Genomic DNA, 15,959 nt, shown 5'->3' with positions numbered 1-15,959 from the left:
CCCGCCAGGGCTTCCTCTCGGAGCTGTACTCCCCGCGCGACCCCTTATCCCAAAGGCCACCTCTGCTCACCGGGGATGCTCGCGGGCTCCTCACAAACTCGCTTGCGCCTCCGCCCCTTTCCAGAGTCTGCCTCCCTCTCCCACCCTCCCAGGAAGAGTAGTGAGTGCCCACACCAGCGGGTAACCGGTCCTTCTTCCCACCAGCAAAAAGCCCCCAGGGTTCTCCGCCGCCTCCTTCCCATACCTCGCTCCTGGAGGGCCCTGACTGCTCCTCTGCTTCTGGAGTCAATCCTAGAACACTGTGGGCAGTGCCTTTTGCTCCTGTGGAAGCCACTGCCTGTAGTCACCAGCCGGGTAGTTAAGGAGATTTTCAACACGACAATAACTGAAAACGCTGTTATGCCGAACCAAACACGGGTGACTGCTAAACAGCTTCATGCGGGGGATTTTTTGTTTTGTTTTTTGTTTTTTTCGAGACAGGGTTTTTCTGTGTAGCTTTGGAACCTATCCTGGCACTTGCTCTATAGAACAGACTGGGCTCTAACTCACAGAGATCCGCCTGCCTCTGCCTCCCTAGTGCTGGGATTAAAGGCATGGGCCACCGCCCGGCTCCGGCGGAAGTTTTTAATGTGAAGGTTAAACTCGTTTTATTAGGCTTACACTTCAGCATCCCTGTTCATCATTGAAGGAAGTCAGAACAGGAACTCAAACAACAGGAGACAGGAGCTGATGCAGATGCTTACTGGTTTGCTTCCCCTGGCCTGCTGAGCCCACCTTCTTAATAGAACCGAGGACCACCTGCCCAGGGATGGCACCACCAACCATGGGCTGCACCCTCCCTCAGTGATCACCAAATGAGAAACTTCCTTATAGCTGGATCTCATCGAGGCATTTTCTCAACAGAGGCTTTTTTCTCTGATGACTCTAGTTTGTGTCAAGTTCACACACAAAGCCAGCCAGCACAACATGGCTGGACTGTATGGTATATAAATTACATTTCAGGGTTAGCTGTAATAGTAATAGCAAATTCCTCATGGGCCACACATAAGGGCAGCATTGTCTACCAGGATCCTAACAAAGACAAGAAAGTCACCAAAGAACACAGATTACACATTCTAACTGCTTATTTTAAGGATTTTTTTCTTTCTATTTTCCATGTTGATAAAAACCTTATTTTTAAAAATACACTATATATTTGTATACGTTTCCTACAAAATATTGGCAAATCCATAGGTCCTAGGCTCTGGTCATCTGAGTTTTGATAGCATCTGCTCCACCGTCATCTAGAACCGGACACTGGCTTCTGCCTCTTGACACAGATGACAAGCTGGGACCTCAGAGAAATGGCAGAAAGAAAGAGAGGCCCCCTGGAGTGGTGGCTTTTGCGCAGTGTGCTTTTGGCAGTATGGGGTAGGGAGTCAAATGGGGCAGAGTTGGGGGAGGGGCTTGCTTAAGGACAGCCATGCCCAGGAGAGAGGAAGATAAAAGGCCTGAATGGAGAAGGCTTTGCCCACCAGGATAAAGCATTGGAGGAGTTGTGGTTCCAGCCACCCACCAGGGGAGGTCTCTGTAAAGAAAAAGAGCCAGCCAAAGAAACACACCCTGAGCAGAGCCAAAGAAACACACTTTGGCCCTGCAACCAGAACCAAAGAAATGCACCCTGACCCTGAAACCAGTGCCAAAGAAACACACTTTGTCCCTGAAATCAGAGTCACATCTACCCCTGGCCTTGAGCAGAAAACCAATCAATCACTGAGCATGAGATCTAGCCAATCTGAGCTCAGGGATTGAAAATCCCCACTCTGGAAGTCTTTCCCTGGAAAAAGGTTGCCCCTAGGAAGCCCTATATAAACTCTGTGCCTGTTCAGCTTGTGCCTGTCCAGCTGCCCGGCTGTCCTTTTCCACCTTGGCAGAGGAAGCACTATCCTGGATTCTTCCCTCCCAATAAGTCTCTTTAATGAGGTTTGGGTGAGACCTTCACCTGAATGGAGCAGAGGAGAGAAGTAACTTTTCCCAGAGCCAGAGTAGAGAGGAGCGGAGCAGGACTGGGGAAACTTTCCCCTAGTGAAGTGGAGTTGTTTCACTCCTACACGTCAGGGGAACACTCCTGGAACCTGAGCCGAACTGTAACAACTTTGATACCCTGGAGAAGCCTTTCCCTGGAGCAGGGCTGTAAGCTGCTATACTTACTGTGATCTGTGGTAGTCCTTGGCTCCCCGATGCTGGAATAACTCTCCATCTGAGCTGTAATACTTAGTATTCTTGGTTCCTAAGTGCCAGAATCCCTGTCCATCTGATCTAATCCATCCTAACACCGTCTCCATGTAAGGACCAGAGCATTAGGAACCAAGAGGACTGGCAAAGCTGAATGGAGGCCTACTGGCTGCTGTGAATGGCTCCCGTGTGCCCTGTAACCATGGGTCTCAAGTTGAGCAGCACTGTCTGTACCTGGATCCATCTCCCCTATCCAGCTCAACATTCCTTAGTAGGAAGACTACTGAAGGGCCCAGTTTCTGTGTCTGCTGGGTTCCATGTCACCAGTCACCCACCAGCATAGCTTCCCCCTCTCTGTCCTCTCTCCTCTCTCCCCACCCCTAAGTCCCTGTCCTGAAGTGTCCCTCATCTCTCTCTCTTTTTTTTTTTTTTTTTGGTTTTTCGAGACAGGGTTTGTACTGTTTTGGAGGCTGTCCTGGAACTCGCTCTGTAGACCAGGCTGGCCTGGAACTCACAGAGATCCGCCTGCCTCTGCCTCCCGAGTGCTGGGATTAAAGGCGTGTGCCACCAACACCCCCCAGCTGTGTCCCTTATCTTAACAACCATCTCTACCTTTCTGTAAGATTCATTTGGAGTGAATTTCTGATTTAGGGTCATGCTAGGATTTGAACTGGATTCATGGGCCCAAGAGAGTAGCAGTAGTACAGAAGAAATGTGGTGGCCTCACACAGCCCCCGAGGGGCACCTTCTAGGCACAGGCAAGCTGACTGCTTTCTCCTGCCACTTGTGAGTCTCCTGCCCAGCCAGCTTCTTCTCTGGGGTCTCCTGCCCAGCCAGCTTCTTCTCTGGGAAGCTGGTTTAATTCTCGAAGATGTGTGAGCTATGGGTCCATGACCACCATGGCCTGTGTTGGAGACTGTTGCTCCTAAGTGAAGTACTGTGCTTGCTCCTGCAGACAACATCAGAGACCTCAGGTAGAAAACGCCATTTTTCATCAATGTGCTTTGCAAACACATCAGCTGGGGAGATGAACGAACCACAGAAAGATTTAGGAAGAAACAATCAGTTCCTTGCAGGCAGTGGTGGCACATGCCTTTAACCCCAGCACTTAGGAGGCAGAGGCAGGTGGATTTCTGTGAGTTCCAGGTCAGCCTGGTCAACAGAGCAAGTTCCAGGACAGGCTTCAAAACTACACAGAGAGACCTTGTCTCAACCTCCCCTCCCCCCCAAAAAAGAGAATCAGTTCTTAGCAACACCTAAATTGCTTCCAGCTTACAACCTATGCTTCGCTGCTTCTGTGAGAAATGCAAGGCCTTGACCCCTGCAGACGGCTCAGTGCTCTCAACACCAAGAACAGGAGCTGTGTCTGCACCACCTGAGGTTCTCAGCAGTGATCTGCCCTTCTTGACTGAATCACACTTGGCCTAAACCAATCCCACAACCCCTTTCCTCTTGCCAGTGGTTGGTTCAGCTAATTCTGACCTTTGGGATCTAAGGAGAATTGTGCAGCAAGATTTAGACTCTCTCCGTTCTGGACACTGCTGTGTGAAAAGCGTAGCACCAAGCACTATGTGGTAGCCGCCTCACAACCACGTGAGTATAAGGAAAGATGGAGGATTAGCCTTTGACTTTGAACAACACAGCCTATCTCAGAAGCCCCTTGGATTTGTTCAGCAGCACTGCAAGTGTCCTGTAGAGTGAGCAACTATCCACCCGTTTCCCAGGACTAGGAAAGCATCAAGGATTCAGGGCTGGAACATCCTGGGCTAGAATCTTGGGTCTCGCCTTATCCATCTGGACAAAACCTTATAGAAGATAGCAATGGTTGTTCCAGGGCTCAGAAGAGGCTTCCCAATCAGGGTCCCACCCACCGTGCCTTGTTTCTCTCCCTTCCCAGCAGAAATAAGATTCTGCAGAAATTCCTAACCCTGAGCGATCTGCCAAGAGAGGAGCTTGGCAGCCCCTGCAACTTCTGACTCAGACCCATTAACCAGAGATGACTGTGTCCGGATAATGGTGAAGCAGGCTGACTGACCCCACACCGGCTATTGTCATTCACTCCTGTCCTCTGCTTTGGTCCCATCTCTGTTCCAAGCCATCACAGCTTCCCCAAGTCTCTCCAGTTTCCCTAAAACTTACGAGAATGAACATTTACTCAATTCTCCTAAAAATTAGGTAATTCTAGCTGAGTATGGTGGTACACGTCTTTGATCCCAGCACTCAGGAGCAGAGGCAGGTCCTTGTCTGGACAGTGAGTTCCAGGACAGCCAGGGCTACACCGTGAGATTCTGTCTCAAAAATCAACAAAGAGTCGTGTACATTTCACATTCCTGACCACACTCATAAAGAAAGAGTGTTGTAAATCCCCCTGCCCAGGGAGTCTGGCAGATTCACACCATATGACTGATGGCCTCTAGTAAGGACAGGGAATAAGTTTGTGTTAATCCACCCTAATCTCCAACCCGCATTTGCAGTTCCTCCTAGTGACTCTTCTGAGGGCTGACAGTCACAACAGGGGCAGCTCCCCCTGGATGATGGATTGCCTGTTACCACTTTCACCCCCATTTCCTCAGTCCTGAGGTGAGAGGTGGAATACAGTCTCCTCTGACATCTCTGCCTCGTCCAGCTTCCTTTGAGACAGAATCCAGGACAGAGCTCCCCACAGCTGTGACAGCTGCAGACAGCCCCACAGAACCCACCAGCACCAGCCCCTGTCATCAGACGGCCTGACGAGTGGCTCTGCTCTGCCCCAGCTCTGTTCTTGCCTGGCATCTCGGGCAGTAGCTTGGCCTGTAGAGAAGATGCAAGATCATCATAGCATGGCCTCTGGATATGGACACAAAATGTGAGACCAGGTACAGCGGCTCAGGGTTCTTCTCCTTGCTACTCAGGAGGCTAAGGTGGGCTGCTCACTTGAGCCAAGAGTTCCAAGCCAGTGTGGGCAACAGCTTTCTCTTAAAACAAACAAACAAACAAACAAAAAACCCTGGTGGTAAGACTGGACTTCTAGAGAACTGGGTTAGACCCCAGGGCTACCTGCCAAGGCCAAGTCACCTATACTGTTATGCTTATATGTTGCAAAAATGATATCTGCTCATGATACCTGTCTAAACTCACAGCAAATGTGTAAGAGAGTAAAATGACTCTTGGGACCACCCAACCGGCCCACACTCTGGTCATGATATGATTATTGTTCCAGAGAGTTTCTGTCCACACAAAGCTAACAGCATTGCAAAATCAGGTGTGAAAGGTACCCTGCTAAGACACACACCCCTGAACTGAGGGAGTATGGCTGTATTTGCACACAGGAATTATTCTAATTCATTTATTTTGTGATACTGGGAGTTGAACCTAGGGACCACTACTTTCCAGGCAAGTGCTCCATCACTGAGCTATAGCCCAGCCCTCTTCCTCATTTTTTTTCTCTTAAAAAAGGGTCTAAGTTACAGACACACACCAACATGCCTGACTGTGATGGGGGTAAAATTCACCATCTCATGCTTGCTGGAAAACTTTGCAAACTTTGTTTTTCTTTTTTGCTTTAGGACAATTTCATTAGTGTTTAGGAAAAGACCACGGTACCGGTTCCCTGAAAATCCCAGCAGCCTCCAGGAGAGATGTTTATTTGGAGGTAGAAGTCATCAGAGAGCTTGCTGGAGCTGGTTCACTCCTTCCACTCCGTGGGCCCCAGGCATTGAACTCAGGCCACCAAACTCAGCATGGGTCAGCAGTCAGAGCGTTGGATCCCCTGGAGTTGGAGTTATAGATGGTTGTGAGCTGCTGGCAGGGGTCCTGGGAACTGAACTTAAGTCCTCTTTAAGAACAATGAGCATTCTTAACTGCTGTGTCATTTCTCTAGCCCCCAATATTTAACATTTTTATGTTAATATTGAACATGTCAATGTCCCCATTTACCTTTCATTGACAACACTCAGGAGTACTTGTGTCTGCTTAAGTTTGGTAAAACAATGTGGGTTTTGTTTTTGTTTTTGTTTTTGTTGGGTCGTTTTTTATTTTGTTTGTTTGTTTTGTTTACTGCTTAAACTGCTTCTGAGAACTGCCTATTGAATGCTTTTTAGACCATGCTCTGGGTCTCCAGCCTCTTTGGTAAACCCACCCGGCCATAGGCATGCTGATGTCCATTTAGGTTCCTGTTGCTGAGTGGCTAACCAGACCCGCCCACCCATCCCTTCCATTTATGCCTTGCACTTCTGTCTTAACTGAGAGGAAGAACTGAATTTTCTTGTCTTACCCCACTCCAAAGGAACAGGCAACATTTCTTGGGGTGCTGCAAAGTCCCCCAGGTCAGATCAAAACTCCCACATGCAGCAATTATATTTCTGCCTCCACATGGTCATCTGGACTCTGAAAACATGACATGTTTACAGTCAGCATTGGGGCTAGCGAGTGTGGCCTCCTACATTACTCTTTTCCAGGTTCCCTAACTGCTTCCACCTTAACTTAGACTATTTCAAGTTTGAAACAAGCGCCAGCCAACCCATGAGGAACAGACACTGTGAGCATTGGGAAGGCTGGCAGACACTGTTTTCCCCAAATGAGGAAATGTGGCCGTTCTAATGATACTTCTGAGATCTGGCGCTGGAGCCTGAGGTTAGGAAAAACCATACAGCCGGCTACCAGCGGGAGTGCCAGGTGACACACACACACACACACACACACACACACACACACACACACACCAGCTGCACCTGCAGGAATCACCTCCCTGGGTGATTCCTCTGCAGTAGACCTGAGGGGCAGGAAGGAAAGCAACTTCTCCTGAGGTCACGGAAGAGAGGGCCTCGTCACGTGCCTGGGGTGCCCCTCTCTAGTCACCAGCCACCCACAGGACCCCAGCAAACTGGGGTCAGGAAGCACATTCCAGAATAATGCTGTGACCTGTGCCAACTGTGTGGCCATGAGGCTGGAGGACAGCCTTGGTTTCCTCAACTTGACATCTTGTTTTTCTTCCCTTTTCTTTGCTGAGGAGGGACTCAGGGATTAATGCAGGTTAAGCATGGGCTCTACTGCTGAACCCCACGCCAGCTGCTCATCTGAACTCTGTTTGGGTGCACAGTTTGTACATTACGTGCATTCAGAGCCATCACCAACACCCTCTTCCAGAAACCCTTCCTCTTGCAAAACCGAATCCCTGCCCCCATTAAACACCAGCTCTCTGTGACCCTGGCTGTCACCATTCCAGTACTGGCTCTAGGATCCGACCCTGGGCGCCTCACAGGTGTGCAATCACACGGTATTGTCTTCTGCTGTCTTTCATTTAGCATAATGGTTCTATTCTGTAGCATTTTGCAGATAGCCATCATTTTGGAAGTGGGTCACCATTCCATTTCATGGACAAACTTACATCATCTACCACTGCTTGCCCTGGACACCTGGGTCACTGCTACCCTGGCCTAAGAAGGGTGGACCAGGCAGATTTTTTATTTTATTTAATTAATTAATTTTGCTTGAGCACAGTCTCACTACATTGGTCAGGCTAACCTTAGTCAAACTCCAGGCTCAAGACATCCTTGCCACTACAGCTTCCTCAGTCATCAGGGGCCACAGGCACATTGCACCTTGTCACTTCAGGTTGACTTCTGTGACAGACTGAAAAGAGGTGAGCACCAAGGCCTCTACCTCCCTCCTGATCACTCTCTTCCCCAAAGCAGCCTCTGTCCCCCTGCACTGATCCCATCTTATCAAGCACACGTCGTGTGAAGCCAGAGCTCCCCCTTGGTCCTCATCCTGACCTCTCCATCCAGGTCCACAGTTCATTCAGGTTGTGTTGCCATCCGGCCTTCTGAGACCCCAGAGCCACCCCCCCAGCTTTCCCTGCACCCCAGCTGTCTTCAGGACCAGCCAGAAGGCCCCAGGGCTCCAGCATCTACTGTCTGCTCTGGGCTGTAGATCCCACATTTCCCTGTCTACATAGCTTCTCCACCTGAAAGAGAAAAGGTGAATAGTGTGGCTGAGTGTGAATTGTTCCTCCTGTTGGGGAAGTCCTGTGTATATGTCAATAAATTACTGCTGGCCAATAGGAATCTAGATAGGTGGGGCTAGGAGTCCAGGAGGATTCTGGGAAGGAGAAACACAGGAGAGTCAACATGTAACGCCATGGGGGTAGGAAGCCCGGAACTATTCTCCGGTAAGAAACATACTTAGATTAACAATTATGGGGTAATTACTTAAGTCAGAGCTAGCCAGTAAGAAACAAGCAAGGCCAACAGCTTCATAATTAATACAGCGTCTTGTGTGTTTATTTGGGGACTACAAAGCGGCAGAGCCCAGGTGGCTGGTGGGTGATAAACCAAAGCGGCTAGCAAAGATAAAGCTTCTCTTAACATCCTCCAAAACCCAAGAGGTGGGAGAGGCCAACAAGAGGTCTTTCTCTTGAGGTCAATTTAGTTCCTGAGGGATGGATTAGCTCTCCAGATAACAAGTTATTGGTATAAAGTGAGCATATCACTCCCGTTTCCTCAGATTCAGTCTCTCTCTCTCTCTCTCTCTCTCTCTCTCTCTCTCTCTCTCTCTCTCTCTCTCTCTCTCTCTCGTGTGTGTGTGTGTGTGTGTGTGTGTGTGTGTGTGTGTGATACAGCCTGACAAGGGCCTTTGAAACCTCAAAGCCCACCCCGAGTGACACACCTCCTCCAACCAGGCCACACCTAATCCTTCCCCAACAGTTCCACTAACTGGAGACCAAACATGAGAGCCAATGGGTGGATTCTCACTCAAAACACCACAAGCAGTAAGTAGCATCAAGGGCGGGGTCCACACATGTGCGGGTAGCCTCAGTTCCCATCTTCTCTCCTCACAGCCACTCCATCTGTCTTCCTTGCTATCCCCCCTAGGGCTCCTCAGCTGAACCACTGCCATCACCTACCCAACATTTGTTTATTTCCCATGCTCTGTCCTTCATCCTTTGACAGTTGTTGTTCATCCTGGCCTCCAATAATACCATTTTTATGTTTGTTTGTTTTTCAAAACAAGGTTTCTCTGCATTGTTTTGGAGCCTCTCCTGGCACTGGTGCTATAGACCAGGCTGGCCTTGAACTCATGGAGATCCTCCTGCCTCTGCCTCCCAAGTACTGGATTAAAGGCATGCACCACCACTGCCCGACCTAACGATACCATTTTAAACTGTGAATTGCATCATGCCTGGACTGGCCAGAGCTTCGGGGGCTTCTGCCTCACTAGCCCCTCCCAGTCCACTTTCTACAACGGCCTCACAGGGTCTGCAGCTCACATTGCCTTCTTATTGCCTACTCCAGCCCCATCCCCGGTGCACGGCCTTTGGATATGCCATCTGCAGCATGTCCAGCTGTCCCCATTGTCACATGGTTCCCTCTCAGATCTGTTCAAATCATGTCACCTACTCAAAGAGGCTTACCAGGGTAGCCCCTGTCCTTGCTGGCCTTTCTTCTTCACCTGACTCTGCTTTTACCCCTTTGCCTACCATTCCCTGCCTGTGTATTCGAGTCTGCTTCTTCTATAAGCCCGAGCACTCCCGAGTCTCACTCACTGGAACATCGCTCAGGGGCGGGTGATCTAGCCAGAGAAGCCAGATGGAGTACATATAGGTGAATCTTAGGGCTACTCAGCAGTGCTAGGCCAAAAGCAGAGAGAATAAAGCAAACAGGGGGGCCAAGCAGGGTGGTGCATCTGTAATCCCAGCTACTTGTGAGGCCAGGACTTGTGAGGCCAGGACTGAGAACAGCCTGGAGAACATAGTATGACCTAGTCTCGAAACGAAAACAAATAAACAACACCCTACAAACACTGGGTTTATCACTTACTCAGAGTCAAGTACCACAGGCTATTTTAAATAAGATTAGGAGGCTGCTTGCTGTGCAAGTATGGAGATGTGAGTTTGGATCCCAACCACTCACATAAAAAACTGATTATGGTGACTAGTTTCTATTACCCCAGTGTTAGGGAGGTGGAGACAGCAGGATCCCAGGAGTCTTGCTATCTGGCCAATCTATGAGCTGAAGGTCCAGTGAGAGATCTATAACCGCCTGGCTGAGCAGGAATCACGGATTTCTAAAGAAACGTGTTCTACACTTCAGCCATCAGACGATTAAAATGAGGCACCTGGAGGAATGGCGCCTTCTCCAGGAACTTCATGCTGTGGGAAGAAAAGGGCTGAAGCCTGGGGTGCCACAGGGACCCGTCTTGCAGAAGGAAATCTACAACCTGTCAGAACACCTTTAAGAACAGACTGGAGCGCAGACAATGATGGGACCACACCTTGCCCAGGACTGCTTAGCTTTGTAGAATTCTAGCCCACTGTTTAAAACTAAACTTCATGTTAGGACCTCCAGAGATGGACTGGGGGGCAGGGCTGTCACTGGACCTCCTTGTCCATTTTCCCAATTTGGTCACAAGGAATAAATCTTCTTTTTCAGCTTTCACCACTAACTCATGTTTCATTCAGCTTAGTAAGGATGGATGACTGAGTCTGCCTGTCAGGATGGCCAGAGCACAGGCTCTGACCTAGGAACCACTCACAATCTTGTCCCAAACAATAAGGTGGAGGGTGGAAGGGGGAAGACTGAGCTCAAGGTTCAGTGAGAAACCATAACTGCCTGGCCCAGCGGGAATGAGGGATTTCTAAAGAGACTTGTGTTCTGCACTTGGGCATCGGATGATTAAAACAAAGCATCTGGAGGAATGGTGACTTCTGCAGGGGCTTCACACTGCGGCTCAGTGTCCACCTCTGGTCTCCACATTCAGCCCCTCCCCCCGCCCAGGGGCTCCAACACTCATCTGGTTTCCACAGGCCCCACCCACATAAAGTAAAAATTAAAAAAAAATAATCTTTCAAATTACTCAGGGCCAGGAAGATAACTTAGTGGGTAAAGGCACTCGCCATCAAGCTAGCAACCTGAGTTTCATTCCCAGAACTAACTTGTCCTCTGACAATAAATATTTTAAAATTACCTTGAAGAGAAAATAAACAATGTCTGCCATCTCATGCTTTACCCTCCAGTCTGTCTGGTTTGAATACATTTGAAAAGGGGGCCACAACGACAACTCAGTTAATTATTTGACTATGTAGAACAAAAGAGAACACAGTCAAATCCTAGCAGAGCAGACAGTGAGCGATCACGTAATCCCTGACACAGACCCCATGTCTGCTTTGGGTTTGGGTTTGGGTCCTGGAACCCAGGGCTCCAGCATGCAATGCACCCATTCCCACCAAGCCTCTCCTGCCTTTGTGACTTGGCTGGATTTAAAGGGAGGGGCTCTCACGAAGCACAGCCTTCAGCCATGGCACATGCCTGACACCAGCAATGTGAGCAAACAGCAGTATAAGCTTCCTAGTCAGAGGCAAGTATCCAAGACACTTCTGGAGAACTGGGAAATTGTGACCAAGTTGGAGCAAAGGCAATGAAATTGTTGCTTTTGACACAAACCTTAAATACTATTGATTTTTTTAAATGATAGGCTGTGTTCCTGTGGGAAAAACAAATTTATGTATCAAAATGTATATAGATATGTAGGACAATGAATCCCTAATAAAGAATTTCAACTAGAACAAGGAACACTGCAGAAGAAAACTTGTTGGTGCACTCCTTTACATCTCTGGAATGGGTTTCTAGCTTAGGCTTCACAAAGCTGTGAAAGAAAAGGTAAGTCACACAGAATAGAGGAAACCTTGCATGCTAAGACTCAGTGGCTGCCACAGGCCAAAAGGCAAGGTAAGCAGAGACAGGGAGCATTTGCATCTCAAGTCACAAACACTATGTCTTAGGGTTACCACTGCTGGGATGAAACACCATGCTTTGGTCATGCTTCCAAATCACAGCTCATCGCGAGAGGAAGTCAGGACAGGAACTCACACAGGGCAGGAACCTGGAGGCAGGAGCTGACGCAGAGGCCATAGAGGAGCGCTGCTTACTGGCTTGCTCCTCATGGCTTACTCAACCTCCTTTCCCCTGCCACAGGGTTTCGCTGTGTAGTCCTGGCTGTCCTTCCTGGCTGTCCTAGACCTCGTTCTGTAGACCAGACCGACCTCCAACTCAGAGATCCTCCTGCCTCTGCCTCCCAAGTGCTGGGATTAAAGATGTGCACCACCACTGCTTGGGATCAACTTCTTGTCTTATAGAACCCAGGACCACCAGCCCAGGGGTGACCCCACCCACAATGGACTGGACCCTCCCCCATCAATCACTAATTAAGAACATTCTCTACAGGCTTGTCTACAGCCTGATCTATGGAGGCATTTTCTCAACTGAGGTGCCCTCCTCTCAGATGACTATAGCTTGTGTCAACCTGACATAAAAGTAGCCAGCACATACCATGTCTCTAAGGAGCAAAGGGCTCCTAAGACACTGGACAAAGGTTATGAGGAAGCAATTCACAGGAGAGGGAATAGAAATACAATCATAAAATAAACTCAAGTACACAGTCAACAAAATGCAAATGAAAGCAAACTCAGACAGTACTCCCTGTCAATCAGATTGTCACAGGTTGGAAGATGTTCGAACTAACTCATCGAAGGCAGAGCCCAGAAGACACACCCAACCCAGTTCCTATCAAGAAGAGAAATGCATGTGTCCTTTGACCCTGCAAGCATACCTCTCATAAACCTCCCTGGATGGACACATGCTACCAGTGACAGCACTAGCCTGAAAGCAAATGAGCATACTTGATTCATCTGTTTGTCATTGTGGGATGACTCTCTCCCAGTTTGCTTGGGAGAGTCTGTCTTACACCTTAACCCTCATGTAATTCATCACGGAGCCCTCTCTGGGTTCTGGAAAATGTCTCACTGTGGATTACATCATCTCTGCCCATTCTCTACTGCTATAAGTGAACACAAGTCCTGCCAGGTCATAAGGAAGAGACTCTCTCAGTCTGGAGGCTGAGAAGGCCTATGTCAACTTGCTTATACATGTCCTTGGGGCTATACCCTTCCAGGGGAGCACAGGAGACACAGAGAATTTAGGGCACAACTCACCTTTTTATTAAGAATTTATCAAGGTTACTGAGGTAGTTTACATGTAATTGACTCCATAGGGAGTGGCACTATTAGGAGGTGCGGCTTTGTTGGAGTAGGTTTGACCTTGTTGGAGGAAGTATGCCATTGTGGGGGCAGGCTTTGAGGTTTCCTATGCTCAGGATACCACTCAGTGTCTCAGTCAACTTCCTGTTGCCTGCAAGATATAGGACTCTCAACTCCACCACCATGTCTGCCTGCCTGCCACCATATTCCCAATTGATGATAATGGACTGAACTTATGAAGTTGTAAGGAAGCCACCCCAATGAAATGTTTTCTTTATAAAAGTTTTTCCATGGCCACAGTTTCTCTTCACAGTAATGCGAACTAAGAAACTAAGACACTAACCTTGGAAATAACATCAATCCCTTCATAAGTCTAATTAGCTATTAAAGGTCCCATCAATACTGTCACAATGGCAACTACATTTCACTCTGAGTTCTAGAGGAGACATAAACCATGGCATAGATTATATGGTTACATTAACCATAAGAAAGGGTGTAGGTGGTGCACGCCTTTAATCCCAGCAATCAGGAGGCAGAGGCAGGTGGATTTCTGTGAACTCGAGGCCAGCCTGATCTACAGAGTGAGTTCCAGGACAGTTAGAGCTGTTACATAGAAAAACCCTATCTCAAAAAACCAAATAAAGGAAGAAAGGAAGGAAGGAGGGAAGAAAGAAGGGAAAAAGATGAAATACGAGGAAGGAAACAGGCAGAGTAGCGTCAGGGACATCAATTCTTGAGGGGCTCTGTTGCTTTCCTTCTCTCTTTTGGCTTTTTCTTGGGTCTTAAAACATAGCCTCAGTTGTCCTGGAACTCTGAATTAAAGCAGCTAGACTAGAACTTACAAAGATCAGCCTGCCTCTGCCTCCAGGCCCAGCCCTGGTCTCGTTTCTTCTCCTTTTACACAGGATGCTATACCCAAGTAACTGAAACTCTGGTCTAAACACTTGGGATGGGGAGATACACAGACACTTTGAAAGTGAGCCAATATTTCCCATCCTGTGGCTTGACTGCCCCTGCCCTCAATACCTCAACTCAGAAAAGTCTTCTGAAGCCCTAGCCTGCAACCCAGTCCTTGGCATTCACTCTGATTGCTTCCTTCTCTTAGACTCTTCTGGGAACCTATAAATAGACTCTTCCCAATTCATTCTTCAGTGGGCCTCAGAGTGTGAACCTATAAATAAACTCTTCCCAATTCACTCTTCAGTGGGCCTCAGAGTGTGAACCTATAAATAAACTCTTCCCAATTCACTCTTCAGTGGACCTCATGCTCTGACTCTGTAAGACAAGGACACAGAAGACTTCCCAGGATGGCTTTGGTGACCATTGATTTTTCTGGGACCCCAGTTCTCCTCCTCCCCAGCTATTATTCCCGAGGCAAGAAGGCCTCCTTTTCTCTCAAGGACCCCCACTGCCACTTGAGTTACATCAATAGTAGATGCCATGCATGTAAGAGAATCCCATGAAGCAGAGAAGGAATGAGAGGACATCCTGCTTTGTGACCAAGGGAACTATTTCTACAGTCCGGGCTAAAGAGGAACAGGACAGAGTAAGCCCATGCATGTTGTCTATGAAAGAATAGCTCTGATAGGACCTGCAGAATGCTAGAGAGGCCAGGGAACACTTGGAGGACGAGGAACTTCTCATTTTTTATTTTCTCATATTAAAACTAATTTTGATCTGGGCAGTGTGGTGCACGCCTTTAATCCCAGCACTTGGGAGGCAGAGGCAGGCAGATCTCTGAGTTTGAGGCCAGCCTGGTCTATAGAGTGAGTTCCAGGACAGCCAGGGCAATATAGAGAAACTGTCTTGGAATACAAAACAAAACATACATACATATGTAAAAATAGTTTTGAATGTCTTAAAAAAGTTAAACTTCAGCAATAAAAAATATAAAAATTGTCCTAGACTTTCAGCTGCCAACACAACATTGACTAATCCCATCCTTCTAGTTACACAACTCAAGACTACACTTCCTATCCTCCTATGCAGCAAGGGCATGGCCACAAGACTAATGAATTGTAAGTGAAAGCGGTGCCAAGACTCAGGCAAACAAACAACAAAAACAAAACAAACCAAAAAATCCTGGTAGTGGTGGTACAGGCCTTCTATAACCCTCAAGCACTCAGCCCGAGGCAGGTCTAATCATTCTCTGTGATTTGAGGCCAGCCTGGCCTACAAAGTGAGTTTAAGAACAGCAATGGCTACCCAGAGAGTCCTTGTCTCAAAAACCAAATAAATAAATAAATAGTTAAAATGGTTCAGGACATTTGTTCACTCTTCATCTTGCCAACTAGAATACTGGATCGTGAAGACAAATGTCACTATCTCAGGAATGTCATTTAAGAAATGCTCCTGGGTCCACGATGACTTTGTGAAGCCAACTGCTGTTCTGGGAACAATGAGCTCAAGGTGTGTGATAAAAGATCAGGATTTAGAAATTTTAATAAAGAATAGGGCCAAGGGTCTGGGGAGATGGTTTAATGGGTAAAAAAGCAATTGAAATGCAAGCATAGGGACCTGAATTTAAGTCCTCAGAACCCAGGCAAAAGCCAGACACTGTAGTGTAAGTACCTGCAATCCCAGTACTCCTAGGGTGACATGACAGGCAGAGAAAAGAGAATCCCAAGCTCACAGGCCAGCTGTCTACACAGACACAGAAACAATAAGAGAGACCCTGCACGCATGCACGTGCGCGCAGGAGCAGAACTGTAAAAAGGAATAGTACTGAAAATAA

At 48.0% G+C, this 15,959-nt stretch overlaps 1 protein-coding gene across 1 annotated transcript in view; it reads left to right on the top strand.

Annotated features, from left to right (window-relative positions):
- The window catches only part of Zswim7 (zinc finger SWIM-type containing 7), a 36,655-nt gene extending 30,410 nt beyond the window's left edge, over positions 1 to 6,245 (top strand). The window contains exon 6 of the mRNA XM_040748835.1: positions 5,760 to 6,245. Within this exon, the coding sequence (XP_040604769.1) occupies positions 5,760 to 5,780 (21 nt within the window). The 3' untranslated portion in view covers positions 5,781 to 6,245. The remainder of the gene's footprint in view (positions 1 to 5,759) is intronic.
- The last annotated feature ends 9,714 nt before the right edge of the window (positions 6,246 to 15,959 follow it).

Source organism: Mesocricetus auratus, unplaced genomic scaffold (assembly GCF_017639785.1).
Source record: "Mesocricetus auratus isolate SY011 unplaced genomic scaffold, BCM_Maur_2.0 Super-Scaffold_100007, whole genome shotgun sequence".
NCBI lineage: Eukaryota > Metazoa > Chordata > Mammalia > Rodentia > Cricetidae > Mesocricetus > Mesocricetus auratus.
The sequence above is the reverse complement of the archived record's forward strand: the minus strand, read 5'-3'. Positions and strand labels throughout refer to the sequence as shown.